Source organism: Episyrphus balteatus, chromosome 1 (genome assembly GCF_945859705.1).
Source record: "Episyrphus balteatus chromosome 1, idEpiBalt1.1, whole genome shotgun sequence".
NCBI lineage: Eukaryota > Metazoa > Arthropoda > Insecta > Diptera > Syrphidae > Episyrphus > Episyrphus balteatus.
The window spans coordinates 41160620-41181779 of record NC_079134.1 but is presented as its reverse complement, the minus strand read 5'-3'; the positions used below and the strand labels follow the sequence as shown (position 1 = coordinate 41181779).

Genomic DNA, 21160 nt, shown 5'->3' with positions numbered 1-21160 from the left:
TTAAATGGTTAAAATTTTACAGCAGTTTTAATCTAATCTTAGAATGAGTACGCAACATATTATATTCTTTATTTGAGAACGACTTTAGACAGTTTCACAAACATAAAAAAAAAAAATTTCCACAGAATTTTCTTTGCTAGAACTTAAAATTATGTAGACGGTTTTTCAAGTAGAACTCCATCAAGGAGTAGATCGTAGCAAATTCTGTTAAGTTTGTCTCAAACTAAGGCTGGGTATTGAAAACATCTTATAGGATCCGACCAGGATCCGTATTATTAATTACGGAACCAAAGTAAAAAAAAAATAGGTCGAGATAAAACCGAATCTTAATTATGATATTGGGATAATTTCCTTTCCCTCGGAATATTTTTCCCAAAAACCAGCTAAATTCTTCTGGAAAATTTATTGCTTAATTCTCTTAATTCTATATTTTCGTTCCCAAGTTCGAAATAAGGGAAACATTTACAGGGAAATTTTGAATCACTATAACCCCTTATGAATCATAAAGTTTTGCCATATGGTCAAAAAATCGCATTTTTCGCGGGACAACATTTTTTTCATGGAATGTGTTGGGGTGTATATCCTTATCATAAAATTCAATTTGTTGGGATGATAGGTTATAGGGAGCGGCTGCCGCCATTTTGGAATGGAGGTTGGTTCGTTTCTATTTTATAGGTCCATTTTTACTTATTTTTGCCAAAAATGACCAAGAAAAGACTTGTTAACAATAAAAATATCTAAAAAATGGTATATACAAAAAAGTTCCGTGAGTTGATTAAATTCAATTTTATAGTTGTTCCAAGTCCGGGTTTGTCTCGTGAGGTTAGTGCAAAATGACATTTTTTCCGACGGAATTTTGATTTGTTTGGGTAATTCTTGGGGAATGAATTGTAGTATACTTCTAATTATCTTTAAAATGAGTTCTCAATTGTTATTGTAACCATCATATTGTAGAAGCAAAAGACAGCCGAAGTACCCAGTGTACTAGTCCGAAGTGTGAAAAAAAGCAAGTTTTCTGCTATTTGGTCGAGCAAATCTGGACAGCGAAGGTATAACCAAAATGTAAGTAAGCACTTTTATAGCTATATGCGCCCTTATATCGAATTCTTAAGTCTGGCAACATGAGTTCTCTAATTAATGCGAGTAGGCTGAATACACACAATACAAAATTCTAAATATAGGAACTCATGCTCTGTCATTTTCCTTAAATTTAAGCACCTCAATCTTGGCGAAACGTAACATAGCTTCAATGTGGCTATTTGCTCACATCGAATGTGGCTCACATCGAATGTGGCTCACATCGAATGTGGAAGGTGGCAAAAGCACTAAGCTGTGATTTAAAAAAAAAGGGACGCACCCAATACTTAATGACACGATCGAATTCGTTGGTTTTAAAATTGAAGAAATAACTTCCACTTGCCTGATTCACAAAATAGGCAACCGTTTTCTATGCGCGTCCACATAAATATGAATTAATCGTTTGAACTTCTCCTATAACATCATGCGTTTTGTGTGAACGGAGGATAACGCTTGCCATTCATTGAGGAATAATGCCCCATCGCTAAGAACAAGACACGAAGACTCTCACGTAAGTGGATGATAAACCTCTTGGCATGGTTAACCTTAATCTTCAACACCATACCAGAGAGTAAAAGAAACAAGACCTCAACTCCGAAGGTGATCGATCCCCAATCCAAAGGTATTTTTTAACCTAATCTCCGAAGGTGATTTCTAACGACTTTAAGGTGAAAAATTAGAGACCAAAGATCGAATTGGTTGGAAAAAGCAATTAAATGCGATGTCATAGGTAGATGAAATTAGAAATTTCATTAGATTACCGCATAAGAAGTGGGTTACAAGCTACATCAAATAAGAGCTAAGCTGAAATTCAAGTTTTTTTTTATTTTTGTTACAAAAGGTTCAGTCGCCAGTCATACAAATTAAAGTTTTATGGAAAAATAATTTTTGTGATAAAATTCTTGCTTGCATTAAAACCTAGATTAATGTTGCATTTTTTTCCAGGTCTAAGATATTGGTTAGTAGAAAAATTTATATCAGAATAAATGAAATCGAGAATTGCATAGTTTAACTTGTTTTCTTGCTAATTAAATTTTGTTTTAAGTGCGATTCGCCTCTTTGTTCATTAATTCATATAAAAATATATCATGTGATTTATTATATTATTTGCAACAAAACTACTTAATTTATGAAGAGTATACAAAATAACAACTTGGTAGATATTTACAGAAAGGTTCATTAAACACTACCGATCGTTGTATATTTTATATTTGTGTTGCAATTATTTTTATTTATTTTTTTTTTAGAAAAAAATTTAGAATGAAAAATTAAATGAAAAAAAGCAACAACAAAATAACCTTAAATTGATTAAAAATTTGGCAAATGATTTTTTTTTTGTTTTAAGACTTTTGTGCAAGTCGTGAATATTCTTCATTATACATTATGAACCTACGATAAATTTATAAGTATTTTTTTTTTTCTTTATTTTTTCATACAAATACATAATGTACTTAAATTTGACATAAAGCAACAATATTTTTTAATAATAATAATAATTAATGATGGCAAATAATATATTTTTAAAAATAAAATTTTTATTTTTATTTCTCCATTAAATATATATTATTATAACTGTTTTCTTTCTTTTATGTTAATCAATCTATTTTTTTTAAATTAATTTATATATACTCAATATAATTAATATTAATTTATCACTTGTTTTACATATATATATTATTTGTTTTTATTTCTTAAAAGATACAAAAACAAAAAAAAAATTAAACTTTTGTCATATTTCTTAAAAATGGTTTAAGACAAAATTACATAATATTTAGTTAAATAATACAAATTATAAAATATTAAATTCGAATAAAAATAAATGCGATTTTATCGCCAGAGAACAAAAAATTAAAAATAATAAAATGATATATATATTTATATAATATTTTAAAATATTTATATTTTTATACATTATGAAATAAAAAAAAATGTTTAAATTAATATTTGTAGTTGTATTTAGGAATATAAGTGGTGAATAATGCTTTCCAAGCATAATAAGGACATACAAAATGAATACTTTCTGATCGAGCTGCCTTCGGGGGAAACATAAAATGTCGTTCGTTAGGAATGAATGATTTTCCTATAGTTTTGTGAGAGAAAAAGTAATTTAAAGAATAAAATGAAACATGTATATTATACATATTATACATTGTATAATATGGTTGAACTTATTGACATAATGTAAAATCTAAACCCATTTTTTATACTCTATACTAAGGTTTACAAAAAAACACACTTAATTATGTTTGACCATGCATAAGTTAGGTATATATTCATTATGTTCAATTTAAACACATACATAGGTCCACATTGGAAATTTAAACAGAGAAAGAAGTTTTTGTTAGTTAGTCGCTTGCTGAAGAGAGAATCTCTTGCAGGGGTAGAATAAATGAGTTTCGAAATTGTCAGTGGATGCGGAATTATTAAGAGTGCGCATGAGTTTTTTAGCCATTCCTGAACTCATTCATTGCTAAAATTAGCTAACTCTCTCAAAGTAATTTTCAGTAGGGAAATTTCTAGAATTTTTTTGCAGCAGTCTCTTTCGGAGACTGCTCTTTTTTTTAGAAAAATTTAAAATCAATGAAAGAAGAATTTAAACAACATTGATAAATACAAACAAGACGAACTGTATGAGTAGTGGTACCTGGTTGTTTTTTTTTTCTTTGCCCTACAAGCGCTTTTGATCTTAAACTAAATCCTAATGGAGTTAAAGTGATGCGGAGCGAGATTAGGAAAAATCTAGACTTACAGTAGGTTGCCACACGATTATGACCAATGGAAATTTTTACTAATTTGTCACTAATTCCTAATCTTAAACCCTTAAAAGAATTTCAACTGTTGTGTTTTCTGTTGTGTAAAATATTATTATTATGTTTCTCTTTTGCTGCAAAAATACCTTTATTCTTTCGCGAATTATCTTAATATATGAATGAGGTGTTGTTTTAAGCTTGAAGACATTCAGGCAATCAGCCCAAAGCTTTTCCACCAGTTAGCTTTTCCCAAGTGCGTTATTTGTGAATTTCATTGCCGGAAAACTACCAGGCTTCTTTATTCTATTATTGTTCTTACTAAGGAAGGATGTGACACTCTAGAGTCTAGACCATGCATGTCAAACTCGCGGGCCGCATGCGGCCCACAACGAATAACTTTATGGCCATCATCATTTTTAATAATTTTGAGCTTAAGGTTACAATTTATATTTTCTGTCACCCGCATACACCTCTTTTTGTTTTTAATAAATATGGAATGTACCTACATTAAAAAAAAATTGTTATATAAGATCACGTGGCATAAATCGGGGTAAGTTCTATGATTTCTTAAAGTGAATTAACCTAACGGTAAGTTAAATCATAATGTTACCATTCTTCTTATTTTTATAAATCTGCTTTATAAAAACTCTAGTTTTACCTATTATTTTTTTTGCTATATCAGATACGGAGAAACATTTTTTGAATCTTCGGAGGAAACCTAAACATTTCGCATCGGATTAAGCGGTGTCAAATATGTGTTAATTCTACAGGAGGTGGTTTGTAATTCTCATACCGAGAATGGAAAGCTTTTCGGTTTCCTCGATACAAGTACCACTCTTTGGATAGTGGCAGGTTCTGCTTAAATGATAGTAAGCAGCATTTTGTTTTTGAAGCATTAAATTCTACGTGATTTCTTATTCTCCATTGGACAATGTGGAACGGAACAACCCATCACTGATTGGGGATATTCAGACGAAAACAACTCAGGTAGATCTTGCAAATAGATAAAAACCTCATTGAACGTAGGATGCCCTAGTGCAAACTAAATAGTTTTGCTGGAGACAAATGTTTAATCGAAAATGGATTGTAAAATCACCACTAAGCAAGTAAATTAAAGACTTGTACATGACTTTCAACTAAAACTTGACAACGTATTGTCTTATACCATGTTGGTTATTGATCTAGATGTTCTTTGGGTACTCATAAGATAACAATATGAGATCAAGCAGCGATCGAAAATACTTTATTTTAGATTCCATTTTATTGTTATGTTATTTAACACCCAAAAAAACACAATCCTTTTGTATAACGAAGAAATCCTTCTATATTTTAGATAACGATAGAACGAACTTATGATAAAAAGACTATTCGATTGATAAGAAGGAACTTTGACTCTTTATATTTGAAATCGATTGTTCTCATCTATCTATTTGGGAATAATAGTTGTTGAATTGTGTCAGTCTGTCAATGTTAATGAGCGATATTGATACATATTGACCAATCACAAAAAATAAAAAAAAAAAAGAGTATTTTCATATCCTTTCTTTATCTTTCCTTGTAATTTATCCGTCTTATTTAATTTAAATTGATTTGGTTCAAAAAAAAATAAAAACAATTACCTGACATAATGTTGCTTTCTAGCATATCAATGAAGAAACCATCACAGGAAAAGTTGGCTTTGCTTGCCTCCTCCAGATCAAACTTAAACATTCGAATGTACTCCACTGCTGCCAGATCCACCAGTTATATTAGCTGTAACTGGTGCAATCGAAGCCGTTGACGATGTTACAACATTTGCCGATGCTGCTGCTGCTGCTGCATTAGCAACAGCAACAGCATTACTATTATTAGTTTCAACTCTAATTCTCATTTCTTCTTTGCGACGTGTCACACCCAATAGTTCATCACTGAGATCACTGCATATTCGCAAGAGAAGTGAATTCTGTTCCCGTAAATGCCGCAACACATCGGGCATATTCTTGTTGTCATGTTTAAAAGAAACATGTCGCAACGAATCGGAATCAACAACACTTGTATTAGAAACTGCAGCAAGTGAAGGCGGTGGCAGTGGTGTTATATTGTGTTGACTAAAATCTGGTGATTGTGAGTTTCGTGGCGTATTGGGCTTGCGATAGACTTCAAAAGCACTAACTCGCTGCGTCGATTGCAAGCCTGAGATTGCATTGTATCGTGGTGGTTGGGAACTTGTTGTTGGTAGAGTTACACTACCAGAATGTTGTTCTGCATCTGAAGTTAATTGTTCATTTGTGGCCTAAATAAGAAATAATATATTAATTATTTCAAAATTATGGCAAAAAAATTTAAAGAAAAATGAAAGAAATAAAGAAAAAAAACATACTGGAAAGTGAGCGAAATCGGCAAATCCAGTCGTCTGGAGATCAAAACTTGCCTGAGCAGTGATCTATAAAATTAATACAATAACTATCCACGACATTGATTTGATAAAAAAAATAATAATTTCAACTAACCTCAGGTTGCGATGAAGGTCCACCCAATTTAAATTTATTTAAATCCAAACTGCTACTACGTCCATGACGATGTGGTCTCGGTGGAGGCAATGGTGGTGGATCTTTTTTAGACAAATTATTACCTCCATCGACTGTAGCAACTGTTGATTCAGAACCAATTGCATTATTTGAGCCAATACTTGGCTCACGCTGTGGAGGCGGAGGTATTGCTCCAATATTTTTGACTGGTAGTTTTTTCGCTTGTGGACGTTGAATGGCTCGCAAATCGTTATTTTGCAATGAGTCACGATGATGTGATGATGTCATTGCAGCTGGCAAGGGTGGAACCTGCGAAGATGGTGGTTGCTGAGTTGACTGTAGTTGTTTAGGACTGGCGTCGTTGTTGTCACGTAAAATACCCGAACTGGTATCGTAGACTAGATTTTCGGACTTTCGCGATAATCGCAATGCAACTTCATCATCAGCATTTACTGGAACTACTTCGGCACCTAATAAAGATTCAAGTCAATGGGGTTATTAGAATTATAAGAATATTAGAAAACAATAATTGTATTAGTTCTTTTTCCATTTAAAATTTAAACTTTATTATACAATCGCAAGAAAGTGTTAAAAGGAATAAATAATAGCTATCATTCTCTAAGGGTTCTGGCCACCGTGAAATTTTTTTTTTTTAATTTATTTTTAACAATCCCCTTAATTGTAATGAACAAATTATGACCTTTTGCGTATCGAAACATTCAAAATTGGCCAAGTTATGGGCATTTTTCGAAAAGAAGATTGACCCATTACGGTCGGTTGACTTACTTTCTTTTGCGATTATCTCGAAACTACATTTTTTTTTACCTGGTACCTACGTGATCTCGGAAACTACTCATCTGATTGCTTTCAAACTTTAACTGAATATTCTTGAATATAATATCTACAATGTAGCGTAGGATATTTTTGATAGCCGAATTAGTTTTGTTTTTAATGTTTTAGATTCAAAAATGTTGGTATAAAATGAAAAATAACGTTTGACGGCTAACCATAATTTTTCTAAAGGTCCAAAAAAGAAATCGTCTACGCTACATTGTAGTCACACTACTTAAAAACAACTTGATTTTGTATTTTTTTTGTTTTGTTTAGATGTACCATAACCGAGTACCAGATGGGACCGCGCATTTTGTGTGTAGGCCCTTTCTGGCGACCATTATAACGGCGCCATTTATCAATATTTTCAAACAAAATTTTACCATATTATTCTTGAAATCCTTGAAATTCCGGCCTATAGCTTTGGATTTATTAATTAAAAACAAAAAAGTGAATTTTTCGGTCTTCCCGGGTGGCCAAACCCCTTAACTTGAAGTTAGTGTTGAATGATACATTTGTGATTTGAATCCAATAAAAGGAAACTGTTGTGGGGTGACAATCAGTAATATGATAATAATAATAAACAATAATTCAATAATTTAAGCAATTCAAAAAAAGAAGCAAAAAAGTACATAAGTACTTCTTTCAAAATTTTCAACAATAGATTTCAATAGAAATTAAGTCAATTGTGAAAAGCCAGCCTTTAAATTTTCTTAAGAAAAGGATTAAGTTTTGAGTTTTTCTGATAACCAGAGGAAATTTATTAAACGGTTTTGATGCTGTGGCAGTAAAAAAGTTAGAGAAATGAGTTTTGTGGACAGTAGGTTCAGTTACAAGATGCATGTTATTTATTCTAAGATTGTATAACTGCGAGTTCCTACTAGGAATATTACCACTTTGCTTGAAAAATTCTTTTAGCACTTTATAAACATAAAGATTTTTCATAAGTAGAAATTCGAACAAGATGTTTTTGAGCAATCAATAAAGGTTTTGAAAGTACATTTCCATAGAAACAACCCAGCTAGATAACCCGTATTGTAGTTTAGAATGAGCAAGACCATAATAAATTGAAATAATAACCTTTCTACAGCAGAATGGTTTTAAAAGATATATTTTTCTCGTTATTAGCACCATATGATTTTTGATGTTGTTACTATGGTCTTTAAAATTATTAAGGTTAGAATCAATTGCAACACCCAAATATTTGAAACTATTCACTGAATCAATTTTGAAACAAGAATATTTATGTTGGAAATTAGGTTTATCACAATCGTGCATTGGAAACGTGAATCGCCTAAAACTTAGAGCATGAAGAAATAAATTATAATTTCAAACACGACGATCAATTTTTTTTTTCATAAACTCAGTTTTTCTTCACTTATGTTTAAAAAACCAAGTTCTTAGTACTTCAAAGTCCTCTTCAATTAGCAAGACGCATTTTAGTTCCCAAGTTGAGTGGTAGGTAAATGACATATCATCTGCAAATGCCGTCGAAAGGCAAAAATTGAGTTTATATACACAAGGAAAAACAAAGGGCCGAGTACAGGTCCCTGAGGTACTCTACTTTTTAAAAATCAGGCTTTACTATGTGTACCGTTAACAACAACTTTTTGAATTTCTTCATTCAAGTATGATTTTAACCATTGAAAAATCACTCCTCCAAATCCTGCATTATAAAACTTATTTAATAATAACTCATGGTCGACCATATCGATGGTCGAATCATATCGATGAAAATAGCCATTTTAGATTTATTTTTATTTAAGCTGCAATAAAGTTGACTGCATAGTCTAAGAATGACATCTTCAGTTGATTTACCTGAGGAAATTGCTTTTTGCTAAACAATTTGTTTTTATCTAGGTAAGAAGTAATTCTTTTTATCATTAATTTTTCAAATATTTTTTTAAAAAATAGGGAAAGAATAAAGATAGGTCGGTAGTTAAGCATATTTTTTCTATAAGAGGGGAATAACTTCCGCACACTTTAACTGAACTGGAAAACAACTTTGTTCAACATTTAAGTTAAATGTGTAACTTAAAACATCAGAGACATAAAACGCAATTTTTTTTTAAGTAAGCTACTCTGCCCATAATCTTGTAAAGGCCACAACTACATGTTTCATATTTTTGAGTTATAGAGGGAAACACTAAATCCAATACCGCAATTTGCATATAAAAATCAAAAAAATTAAAAAAAATATTTGGGATTTTCTGACTTATTTAAAAAATTAGGCTAAAAAAATAAATGAGAATAAAATCATCATGAGAATAAAACAATGCCCTAACTACAAATATGCAAAAAAAATCAAAATCGATAATTTTGTTGTTAGGGCCTATACGAGATTATGGGCAGTAAAAGATACTCCATCTGAAGTGCAAGAGTTTTGGTTTTTCAGAGACATAATAGTTTTGTAGGTTTCAAAAGAAGGGGCTAAAAGCAAAGCTATTAGACTGTACGTAGTCAGCATCCTGGCGATTTCGAATAAAACAGTTAAAGTTACCATCGGAACTGATGGATGGCTTTAAAGTATTTGATATTTCTGTTTTTTATTAAATTTGTTCGAAATACAGTTTAAATCTGTTAGAGGAACATCATTAACTACAATAGTTTCAATACGTTAGGTATTCTTGTTTTCCCTAAAATGCTGTCAATATCTTTCCATTCTTCTTTTATATTACCTTTGTGGAATCGGTTGTATAATGCTCTTTTGTTTTGTGTTTCTAAAGTATAACTAACTCATAATATAAAATTATAGATTTATGATCAGTAATATTAAGGTCAAGAACACTACCACCAAATTTAAATTGTTTGTTGACTTTAAAACGAAAAAAATGTGGTCAATGCAAGTACTTGTATATTCTGTTACGCGTGTTGGCTCATTTATAATAATAAAATAAACAATTTTTAGTATTGGACATATTTTTTCATTCAACTTACCAGCAACTGGTGTAACACGCAATGGAACAGGATGAAGAATTTGTGGATCTGAAACAACTGCCTGCGCAGTTCGTTTCATATCAAAATTGACTGGTTTCGGACCGGGACTATCCGATACGGGTGAATCCATATACTTTGTCCATTCATCGAGTGAGACTTTCCACAAATTAGCTGCCAATGGTGGTGGTGTTGTTGTTGGTTCAGCAACACTAGGTGAATTCGATATGCTACTACGATTTCTCACTGGCGGTGGTGGACTCATTGATGCTACTTGCTGAGCAGCAGCAACAACGGCAGCGCTAGGTTGTTTCGAGCAGCCTGTACTAGCTTGCGAAGAAGTCGATAGGGTGCTTATATTCATAGGATTCTTCTCCGAACGCGATGGAACACGTTTAAGATCAGGATCAATTGTAGAAGTTGCAGCAGTTGGAGCTACTACTTGTTTTATAGTATTGTCTGTATTGTCATCTTCGTCGTCGTCATTTAGATGTAAAAGATCAGCCTCTGGAGGATCGGCAATTGTTGTTTGCGATTGATTTGCTTGAACAAGCATATTCGGATGCAGACATGCTGGTAGGACAGCTGGCAATGGTAGATTATGGCGACGTAGTACTACCAAATGCATTGCTGCAGTAAATTCAGCCAAACTGAGTGCACCATCTCGAGTAACATCGCATAGTTGCCAAATGTGACGCAGTTCTTTGACAGGAATTTGAGATTTCTCAAAGAACACCCTAAGTATTATGAAAATTAATCATTCTCGTTCACCAGATTGAAATCATTTTTTTTAGTATTACCTTGCAATGTGACCAGAAAGTAGTCCATTCGGATCATGTTGCACAGCCTTGAATTGTTTTTGATAGTATTCCCTTTGTTCGGGTGTTATTTGATAGTAGAATGGATCGCCTTCATTGTCATCGTCTGAACTATGACGATCAGAGGATTCTTCTTCAGTACCGAGAAGTTGGCGATGTTCATCGCCAAGTAATCCTTGCCAAAGAGATTCTTTTGCCCATGGACGCTCAGCAACACTGTTGGTCGGAGTTGGACTGTCACTGTTTGTGCTCCAGGCTTCAGGAGATCCGCCTCCAGCGGCGCCACCTCCTCGATGACGGTGCTGAAAAAAAAATTAATACAAAATATTAGATTTTGAAAAGATAAATCATTTTTCATTTTGAAGAGTTCGGTTTTAAATGCAATGATTAGATCCTATACTTTTACTTTTTTATAGCTTAAGCTGTTGGAAGTAATAAAATTAGTTAATTCACTATAAATTACTTACTTCATTAAAGTTTCTATTATGCATGTTCAAAGAAGCAAAAGTTTTTAGTCAAAAACTTGGGAATTTTCTTTGACTAGTAAGAACTTACGTCAATAACGAAAGGATTTCGAGATACTGACAAAATTCATCGCTAAGAATACCAACTTTCCCAGGCGTCAATTTCATTAATTTATTCAATAAATCGAATCTTAAAAGCATGCGCAATTTTTAAATACCACATAACAGTGCAGAGAGTATTTATGTATACCTTGAGTTTAATTGAGACATCATAATTAAACAAATGTTTACTCTTGATTCTCTTGTTTTAAGAAAACTATTCTTAAGAGAAGTTTCTCTTTATTTTAAAACAGTTAATCTGTAGGCATAAGAGATAGCTTTAAATGATGATATGTAATTTTTTTCGGTTATTAAAATATCTCCTATCATTTTAAATATTTTTTTTTTCTGGATTCCGTTCCTTAGTATTTAATGACTTTAGGGAACACCCACTCAGATATGCGAATAATACTGCATTTGAAGAAATGCTCATTGTATAAATTACAGCCAAATAGATTTTAAAGAAAGGTGTAGAGGTTACACATGTGACACATGTTTCTGGATATTTTTAAAATATATATGTATGTATTACTGTAGCCCGTGACGCAATAGTTATTGAGATGGACTATGATGACTCTGAGATGGACTATGATGCCAGCCACCACCACATAAAAAAAAAGATTTTATCCAGGGTTACGCCTCTTGCAAGGAATTGACAAAGCCCCCAAGAGTATCATTGTCATGAAAAAATTCATCTCTTATGTATTTAAAAATGATGAAAATTGAAATATGGAACAATAGTGGCGTCGTTTTTAATACAAAAAATAGATTTATGCAGTTACATCTACACTCAAAACTAGATGGCACTAAAAAAGTGTTGTTTTAAAAAACACTTTTTTTAAATCTTTCGGAGCTCAAAACTGAATTTTATGGCTTACAGCACTATTGTTCTCATTGCCTCAATTATGGAACACTTTTCCTAGTTTCGTTATCAAGGCTCAAATCACATAATGCTGGTTGCATAGCCGAACTCTTTAAACCTGGAGAATATGATTTGAGAAATTCATCATTACACTTTGATTTGAAGAATGCATACCCAATAAGTAAAAATTGTCATAGATTGGACATCCAAAGAAATATCGTTTATAAAATTGTATTCGATATTTTGTATGTTCTTAAGTATATTTATTGAATTTTTTATTGATCTGAGTACCATGACAATGCTGGTTGGATAGCCTTGTTGGCTGAGGTTGAAAAAAAAACTCGTGTTTGCATCAAATTCTCTACTGCCCTCACATTTTTTGCTTAACGTTCAACACAGCACAATTTACTCAACAAAACAAAACTGAAAAACAGGTTTCGTAGAACTACAACCGCAAGCACGTTTACTCATATTTTAATCTTTGAGTTGACAACTGTTTATTAATGCAAGCGACCGATAATATCAAAAATTCCTGAAGAATTAATAGTTGAAGTGATTTTTTTGCAGTCTATTCCGTTTCAACACTCCTACTCTGCTGCTTTATTAAGAAAGGGTGGTAAAATTGTTTGGGTTTGTTAATAATGGAGTTAATATGTTGAGGGAATTCGAATTCGCGAGTAACACCAAGTACAGAAAAATCATTTTCACGAGATATACATAGATAGATATACCCTTAAATAACGAATTAAGGTCACATTGTAATTCTTCGCAATCAAGAATATTTGAATAAGATTTGAAAATAACCTCATCAACCGCGTTAATGAGGCATATCTCAGGTCATTCATAAATAAAATAAAAAAGTTGGGGACTAAATGACTACCCTGTGGAATTCCAGAATTGATTTTTAACTTATATGATTCGCAACCGTTAAATAGTAGAGTAAGATTAATAAAATATATCAGATTTAATCTATTTTACAATGCATTCGCTACAGCTAATTTCCACAGAATTTGATATTAGAGCTTGTCAAAGGCTTTAATGAAATCATTAAATGCACCATCTCCTTTTTTTTACTTTTGAAAAATTCAATACAGTTTTCAGCCAATTCTAATAGAAAAGCAGCTGACCCGACCGTTATTAAAACCATGCTGGATATGAAAAATTAATGATTTAACATAAAACCATAAGGATTCACGAATAATAGTTTCAAAAATTTTTTTAAACATGTAGTAGATGATACACCATCAGGACCTGGATGATACTAACTAACCTTGAACAGTTATGTTCAAGGTAAGTTAGTATCACAGTTTGAAGTATCACAGTTGAAGGCACTTAGAAAGAAATAAAAAAAAAAGTTGCATTATAACCCGTGGGTCATGACTTGAAATGTCATTGAACTTAAGAACAGAATGTGAATGGGTTACACCCCAACTAACTATTTGCAGATATAACTACCAATTTCGTTCAATATCGCAAAGGCTCAACGTGCAGCAGGAAGGTGCCATCTACTCCAGAACTCAAAATCAACAAGAAATAATACCACTACATATGTATGTGCTCATGGAACGGCACACATAATTTCAGACAGTTATTCAACGGGCAAGCTCCATGCGTGAAGCCTTGAATACTTCTTTTTTGCTTGTTGTCTTCCGATGTAACATCTTTAAAATCCAGATAATGTTAGTAGCCTATGCCTACTTGTATTCTGTTTTATTTGGAATTCTGTCTCAATAAATAATGTACTAAATGTTTGCAACGTCAAACGTGTGTGCATACATTCATATTTGGGTCCAACGTTTGTTTTCGTTTCATGGAGGTTGTGTTCTCAACCAATTGACGAAATTTTTTTTCTTTGCTCTTCACAATGAGGTGTTTAACTCCTTCTTTGATAGAATTTGCAGTCTCGTCGATGGAGGCCTATAACTTTAGCAAGTAAAACAAATGAAAAAAAATGAAATGATTGAACCCAGACTGGTTATAATCTAATTTATGTAGCTGCAACCCCAATCATAAGACAACTTCGGCACAGCTTTCAAAAAGGATTCAATTATTTTAATCTGGACAAAAACAAATGCAAGGTAATGCGCTTTATGCATTTCCAATAATGATTCTGCACAAAAAGTTATCAACTTACAAAAAAAATATCTTCTTTGCGTGATAAGCACTTTTATGTGTAATTCTAAAAAAATATCTACAACAAATAAAAGTAAAACACAAGAAAACGAATATGGACACACACGAGATGGATCTGCAAAGAACAAGATAAGAAAGACACTGCTGACGTAATTCAGTAGCATGAATATATTTACTTTCATCTAAAAGCCTGCGTAAGCAGATTAATAATAATGTTGCAACTCAAAACTAAGATAAGAAAAATGTGAAGAAAAAATACGAAAAAGTCACTCTAACTTACCGGTTCCCTGCCACTACTCGATTCATTATGTTCCACCTCTGAATCAGTACTCGGGACATCTGAATTTGTCGCATCAACCAACTGTGTACTTGTAGTATCAAACCATGATCCTCGACGAGGAACTGCAACTCCCTTGCTACTAGACACACTTCCCATTGCCATTCCATTCGTTTGCAATGCATCGGCTCGCGTCATTGTCGAAGCAATCGGCGAAGATGATTCCAACTTCCAACTGAATCTCGGCAGTGGCAAATTCACCGAAGAAGAAATCAATTCGGTTCGAAGTGGCATTGAAGCCTGATAGGCGGCAATTAATTTCAAACAAGAATAAAACTGTGATCGGGAAATGTGCAAAGCTGTTTGTGGGATTCCTGATAATGATGTTATCTGTGGAATAAGTCAAATGGGATTAAGTAGATACCACCGCCCAAGAATTTGACAAAAACTTACCTCACGAATAACGTCATTGGAAAGATTTGCCGATCGGTAAAGTTCGGTGGCTTTTAACATTGGAATTTTGCCAGTTTTTTCGATGTCACAGCAAAGGAACAAGTCCCCGAAATACCGGGACTCGGTTTCGGTCAAAGCCACCGCTTCCATTGTTTAGTTGTTGTATTTCAAGTAGAATTTTGTAAATTTTCTTATATTTTTCTGTCGTCTTTTTCAAGTTTTTTTTTCTAATTTTTTTTTTATTGCTTCTCAAACTCCTGCTTGCGATAAAATAGATTTGTTGTGGGGCGGAGGCGGAGTAGAGTGTACCTGAAAGTCCTGAAACAAATTAAAGTGTGCAGGCAGGCAGGGGTTCTCTCCTGATTGGAAATTTATATTTTTTTTTTCTTTTTTTCCAGAACAACTTGCTTTGAGGAAAGGAGAACGTTTGTCTTTTAAATTTATGACCACAATTCGGAGGGATGATTTAATAAATGTAAAATATTAAGTATATTTTAAAGGGAATTTATGTTGTTTTTTAGGAATTTATTTTTTTTTAGGAAAACTTTTTTTACAAATGAAAAAAATTCTCATCAATGAACTTCTTCTTTAAAAACGATTTTTTTTTTTTGTGGTGCACGTATTTTTTGACATTTGGCTTCGAATTCGAATTTATTTTGCGCAGTCCGTTTTGTGTTTAGTTTTCTTCGAAATTTGCTCTGTACTCTGTTGCATTTTTTTTGTGTATCGGTAGGTTTGTTTTCAAATGGCATTTGGTGTTGGTTGTTTTTTTTTTGGTTTTGACGGTTTTTAGGTATGTTTGTTTAGAAAATAGAGTTTGTTTGATTTTTTTTATTGCGAGTTTTCTAAGAGCATGTTTTTATGAAAGTCAGCTATTACATGAAGCCTCAAGAGGCTTGACTCTTTTTTCTAATTTTCTTTTGATAATCATTCTGTGAGGCGCGTACTATTACACGATGCCTCTTGAGTCCAGGACTTAAATTTGACATTTCTCTTTTGATTTAAAATTTGTTGTTGTTGTATTGCACCAAGAAGCAAAAAGAAATGAAAGAGAATGTTGAAAAAAAAGAAAAGTGGAAAAAGAAACGTCAAAAAAGAGTCTCAGAATTCCGACCCACGACTCTCTGGTCGGATAATTTTTTGTTTCATCTTTTTTCTCTTTTGCACTCATTGTGTTTCAAAAGAGGCGCGCCTCTTGAGGCTTCATGTAATAGCTGACTTAGTGCACATTCAGCGATAAAATATCGAACACACCTCGGAATTTGAAGTGAGCTGTCAAAATGCAATCCGTCGTACGACGTATTCTATGGGTCACCAGTTTCTGTCCCATCCTTAAACTTCAACGGATGGATTGACGTAACGGATTCTATGGGTTGGGGCCTTTACGTTCACACGAGTCGAAAAGCTTCGCCGCACGGCAAAAATCGACTGGTGAAAAGTCTCTATTAGAGGGAAAATTGAGCCTTTTTTGGCCAAAAACTAACGGCACCTGTTTTATAACGGAAATAGAAGAATTACTTCTTTAACTGTAACGATTTTGATTAAAATTATTATTTTTTATTATTTGGCCATATTTATAGTTCTTTTATAAAGCCTGCACATGCACACTAGGGTGTCCGTTATTTCCCAAAGTGATGTTTTCGGGGGTGACACCCCCCAGATCGAAAGTTTAGGGCCTAAATACGGTGAATTTAGCAAAAAAAATTAAAATTTTTTGAAATTTTTTTTTGAAATTTTTGCCGTTTAAATTTATTTTTCTCGAACTACAAAAGATATGTTTAAAATGTTTTTATTGAATTTTGTTTAAAAATTATTCACCTAAAAAATGACAACAAAAAAGTTGCAAACAAGAAAGGGTAAAGTATTTAATAATATTTATTTAATACAAAAACGGCAAAAATTTCAAATAGAAATTTAAAAAAATTAAAATTTTTGATTTATACACAAATTTTTGAATGCAATATTTGAAAAGAATTAAAAACCAATAAAACTGCATTTAAAATGATGTGATAGGTGAAAGCAAAAACTACGAAAACAGCTAATAATTTCAAAAACCGAAATAAAATATAAAAAAAATTTTTAACGGGAAATTTTTAATGTAATCTTTTAAAGGAACTATTTTCCAACCAGAATCAACAAACATTTTAAAAATAGATGATTTAACTCGAGAGAAAAAAATTTTATGTATGAGTTAAAAATTTCCCATACAAATTTGTATGGGGAAAGTATGACCTTAGAGGCACGGGTTAATGACCTCCAAAAAATTTGTTTTTGCTAAATTCCCCGTATTTATGCCCTAAACTTTCGATCTGGGGGTTGTCACCCCCGAAAACATCACTTTGGGAAATAACGGACACCCAAATGCACACATAGACAAAAAATATTAATTTTTAACTATTTTCATAGTTAAAATCGGGATAACTATTTTAAATAGGTAGTTAAAAATAGTTATTTGTGACTATTTTAAGAGTCAATTGAAGTATTTTCCAAATTAGTCAGTTCTTACTATTAAAAAATAGTTATTTGCGACTATTTAAATAGTCACATGGAGGGAGGAGCTATGGGAGTATATACAATAGGGTGTGTCAAAATGCTAAACTATGAAATTTTCAAGTGCTTTTAAAAGTTTCATTGCTGCGTTTACAATTTTCGTTTTTATTAATATCTTTGGCTTGTTCAAAATATAGGAAGAAATGGAAGAAGTTTGGATTTTTAGAGATTTTTGAAATACACGTTTTTTTTTAACTGCGCCGTTTGGATACAAAAAAATATATTAAATATTTGTAGGCTTTCTCGTGAAAGATAATTCTAATAAAAAACTTTAAAGCTTATATTTGTTGAAACTGAACACTGTAAAGAAGCTGCGAAATAATAAGCGAAAGAAAAAAAATCATTTTTTCATATAAAATTGTTTTTTACTACCTCTATAGTTATAGGGCAAAGTATTGGTTTCGTGTCGAAAAAAAATTGGTTTTAATCAAATGCAAAATTACGATGATGGAGAACTCCGAAAAAGTGGGTCTCGCATTTCCGTCTGTGCGTTTGTGCGGTTGTGCGTCCATCTGTACACATTTCCAAAGCCTAAACGGGTGGACGAATTTTCTTCAAATTTGGTACAGATGATTTTTATGGAATTCTGAAAGTTGTTTTTTTTTTGTTTTCTTATATTTCACTTAGAAAGTGTACCACCCATACAAATTTTTCAATTCAAACCAAATAACTCAAAAACTGCTGTAACGATTTTGATTAAACTTTGCAAACGTAATATTCAAAGCAATTGCAATAAAATTGCAGTTTTAGTTTATCTCAAAAAAGTCAAAAAAGTGTACCTCCCATACAAATAAAACGGCTCTAACTTTTTTGATTAAAATTTGCAAACGTAATATTCAAAGCAATTGCTTTTTTTTCATTTAACAAAATTTTTTCCTAAATTTCGGTTCAACATCAACAAAATTTCTTTAAATTTATATGTATAGAGGCAGTTCATAAAATATACAAGTAAACTAACATAAAAATGTTTTAAACTGCAAGAGCAAGTACGTGCGACCCCAGTCGTGCATTTTATTTCTTAACAACTTCAACCGATTCGAGCGAGCCCAAGACGAACGATATTATAATACTCTTTTACATATTATTAAACCATAGACCCTAATACAACTTTTGTCCACTATTAAGCCTGAACTACATCAAAACACAAAGTCAAAAAAGTACAAAAAAGTAAAAAAAAGCTCAAAATATAAAAATCACTTGTATATTTACCTGACATCTATTGGAAAAAAATTAGGTAATTAAAAAAGCTCTTTTGTTTTTGAAGTTTTAAATTTCAAATAAAAAAAAATTGAAAAAGTAAACAAAAGTACAGTCAACTCCATCTTAGTCGAATCGCCACAGGACACGAAAATTGGTTCGAGTTGGAGGGAAATTCGACTAAGAGGAATCTATTTAATCTTTTTGCTGCAGTCGGTTTCATTAAAAACGGTAAAAAAATTTGAGTTAGAGGAAAATTTGACCTAAAAGAAGTACGACTTATAGGGAATCGACTGTATTTGAAATTTCAATTGTTTGTCAAAAGAGCTTTTTTTCGCAAAATGCCAGGAACTATGTGATCGAAGAGCTACCTTACGGAAAGGATATAAAATATTGTTTGAGTGTATTTGTTTTTAAAAATTTGTGAAAATTGAAAGCTTGGTCTTGTTCAAGCTTTTTGAATCGAATACTTTTTTAAAATGAAAGGGAGATATACAAACAAGCTACTAGGGGGAAGAAGAAAAAACATCGTGTTTACTTTTTTGTACTTTTTTGACGTTGTGTTTTGATGTAGCTCAGGCTTTACATTGCAAAATTAGAGTACTTTTTTCGGCCATGCAAAAGTGACACACCCTAATATACAATGCATTTTACAGGGGGAGGGGTGATATATCGTGGACACAAAGCCAAAACCACGAATGTGCAAATTTGTAGTTTTGAGAAAAACGGCTTCAAAGTTTTCGAAACTCATGCAATCTTATGTAAACTCGTGCAACGGAAATTGATCATTAAAGGCTTGGCCACACCGGAGGGTGTGCAGTATAGCGGTAACGATATTTGTACTAAAAAAATTCCACACCTGAACGTTGATGTGTCAGTTTGGAATTTTTTTCATACAAGTACCCTCACCGCTACCCGTACCGCTACCGCATACCCTCCAGTGTGGCCAAGCCTTAAGACTTCTAGGCAACAGATGGAGGATTAGAATCGATGCAGTGAACAGAGGGACCTACAACAAACAACAGGACGCATTAAAGTGAAAATTCCAAAAAATGCAGATTCGCGGTTTTGGCGTTGTGCTGACGATATCTCCCTCCGCTTACGGGAGGGGGAGGGGGGGGGGGGGGCGAAATCATATAGAAAAAAAAAACATTAAAATTAAAAAAATGTTTATTAAATGGTTTTTTATTTCGAATCGTTTTTTATACAATGTCGAAAAAGTATAATGGTTCCAAAGATATTTTCTGAGATGCCTCAATAAGGGCTTGCGGAATTTGGCAGCTTGGATGCACTCCCTGATGTTCATAATTGATTTTTGCATTGACCTACTATATATGGACTGCTAGTCGTTTGACTTTTCCATACAAAAATTGAAAAAAAATGATTCCACATCTTTCTAGCTCTACTAGCGGTACAACCTTAGACGGCGAAAAGAGGAAACTTTTAGTGAATGACATCTGTCGTTAAAAAGTAAGCTTTCTCTGTTTTTCTATATTTGTTCCTTTCGCACTTCGTCAAAAATGTTGCACTTATTCTCCGCTTTTTTTTAGGGCGCTAGTATCGCGAAGAAACAAGTGGAACCAACCTGAATATGCTTCTAGCAGTCCATATATATTAAGTCAATGGATTTTTGTTTCACTGAAAAATTAGTTAATAAAATTGAACAATTAATAAATGTTTTCATTATTCCATTTCTTACTTTTATATGGAGCAACATCCTGAAAAAATTGTATGATTTGACACTGGTTTTCCATAGAGACTTTATTTGTTTAAAAAGAATAATTCTTTTATTTGTTTAAAAAGAATAATTCTTTTTAAACAAAACATGTGACTACCTATTGTGATAGTCATTTTTAACTATTTTGTAACTATTTTCTATCAAAAAATAGTTATTCGCCAAATTTAATTAAATTCTAAAGGCTTAACTTTATACACCACTTTTTGTAAAAGTACAAAAGTGAAAATATTTTTTTTCTGGCTAGCGCAATTGTTTTGTGAAAAGGAGTATACAAATTATTTTTAGACCATACTTTCTGCATCATTTCTTTTAATTTTCCAGCCCGAAATATTATACAAAAATGCGTTTCAAAATTTTCACTTTTGTACTTTTTCAAAAAGTGGTGTAGGTATGTAGTTAAGCCTAAAGCCTGGTACGCTGTTCGCGCTAAATTTAAGCTGAGATAAAATTCCTATACAAGTTATCGATAA

The 21160-nt window shown here is 32.4% G+C and overlaps 1 protein-coding gene across 2 annotated transcripts; it reads right to left on the bottom strand.

Annotated features, from left to right (window-relative positions):
- Nucleotides 1-2829: 2829 nt before the first annotated feature.
- LOC129915356 (ralBP1-associated Eps domain-containing protein 1) lies at nucleotides 2830-15899 on the bottom strand. 2 transcript variants are annotated; one of them, XM_055994858.1, is made up of 8 exons: nucleotides 15206-15887; nucleotides 14756-15142; nucleotides 10900-11219; nucleotides 10103-10836; nucleotides 6317-6804; nucleotides 6187-6249; nucleotides 5447-6099; nucleotides 2834-3157 (listed from the first exon to the last, which is right to left on the bottom strand). In XM_055994858.1, the coding sequence occupies exons 1-7, from the start codon at nucleotides 15353-15355 to the stop codon at nucleotides 5530-5532; spliced, it is 2712 nt and encodes a 903-aa protein (XP_055850833.1). In that variant the 5' UTR covers nucleotides 15356-15887; the 3' UTR covers nucleotides 2834-3157; nucleotides 5447-5529. The 2 variants fall into 2 exon arrangements, with proteins under 2 accessions (XP_055850840.1, XP_055850833.1); XM_055994865.1 differs by lacking the exon at nucleotides 6187-6249 and having other exon boundaries at nucleotides 2830-3157; nucleotides 15206-15899.
- Between the last annotated feature and the right edge of the window lie 5261 nt (nucleotides 15900-21160).

Bases quoted from the DNA above. Each gene is read 5' to 3' on its own strand.
- LOC129915356 (XM_055994858.1), bottom strand. From the start codon at position 15,355: ATGGAAGCGGTGGCTTTGACCGAAACCGAGTCCCGGTATTTCGGGGAC. The intron at 11,220-14,755 runs GTAAGTTAGAGT...TTTTTTTTTCAG, and splicing joins CGAGTAGTGGCAGGGAACCG to CACCGTCATCGAGGAGGTGG. The intron at 10,837-10,899 runs GTAATACTAAAA...CATAATACTTAG, and splicing joins CTTTCTGGTCACATTGCAAG to GGTGTTCTTTGAGAAATCTC.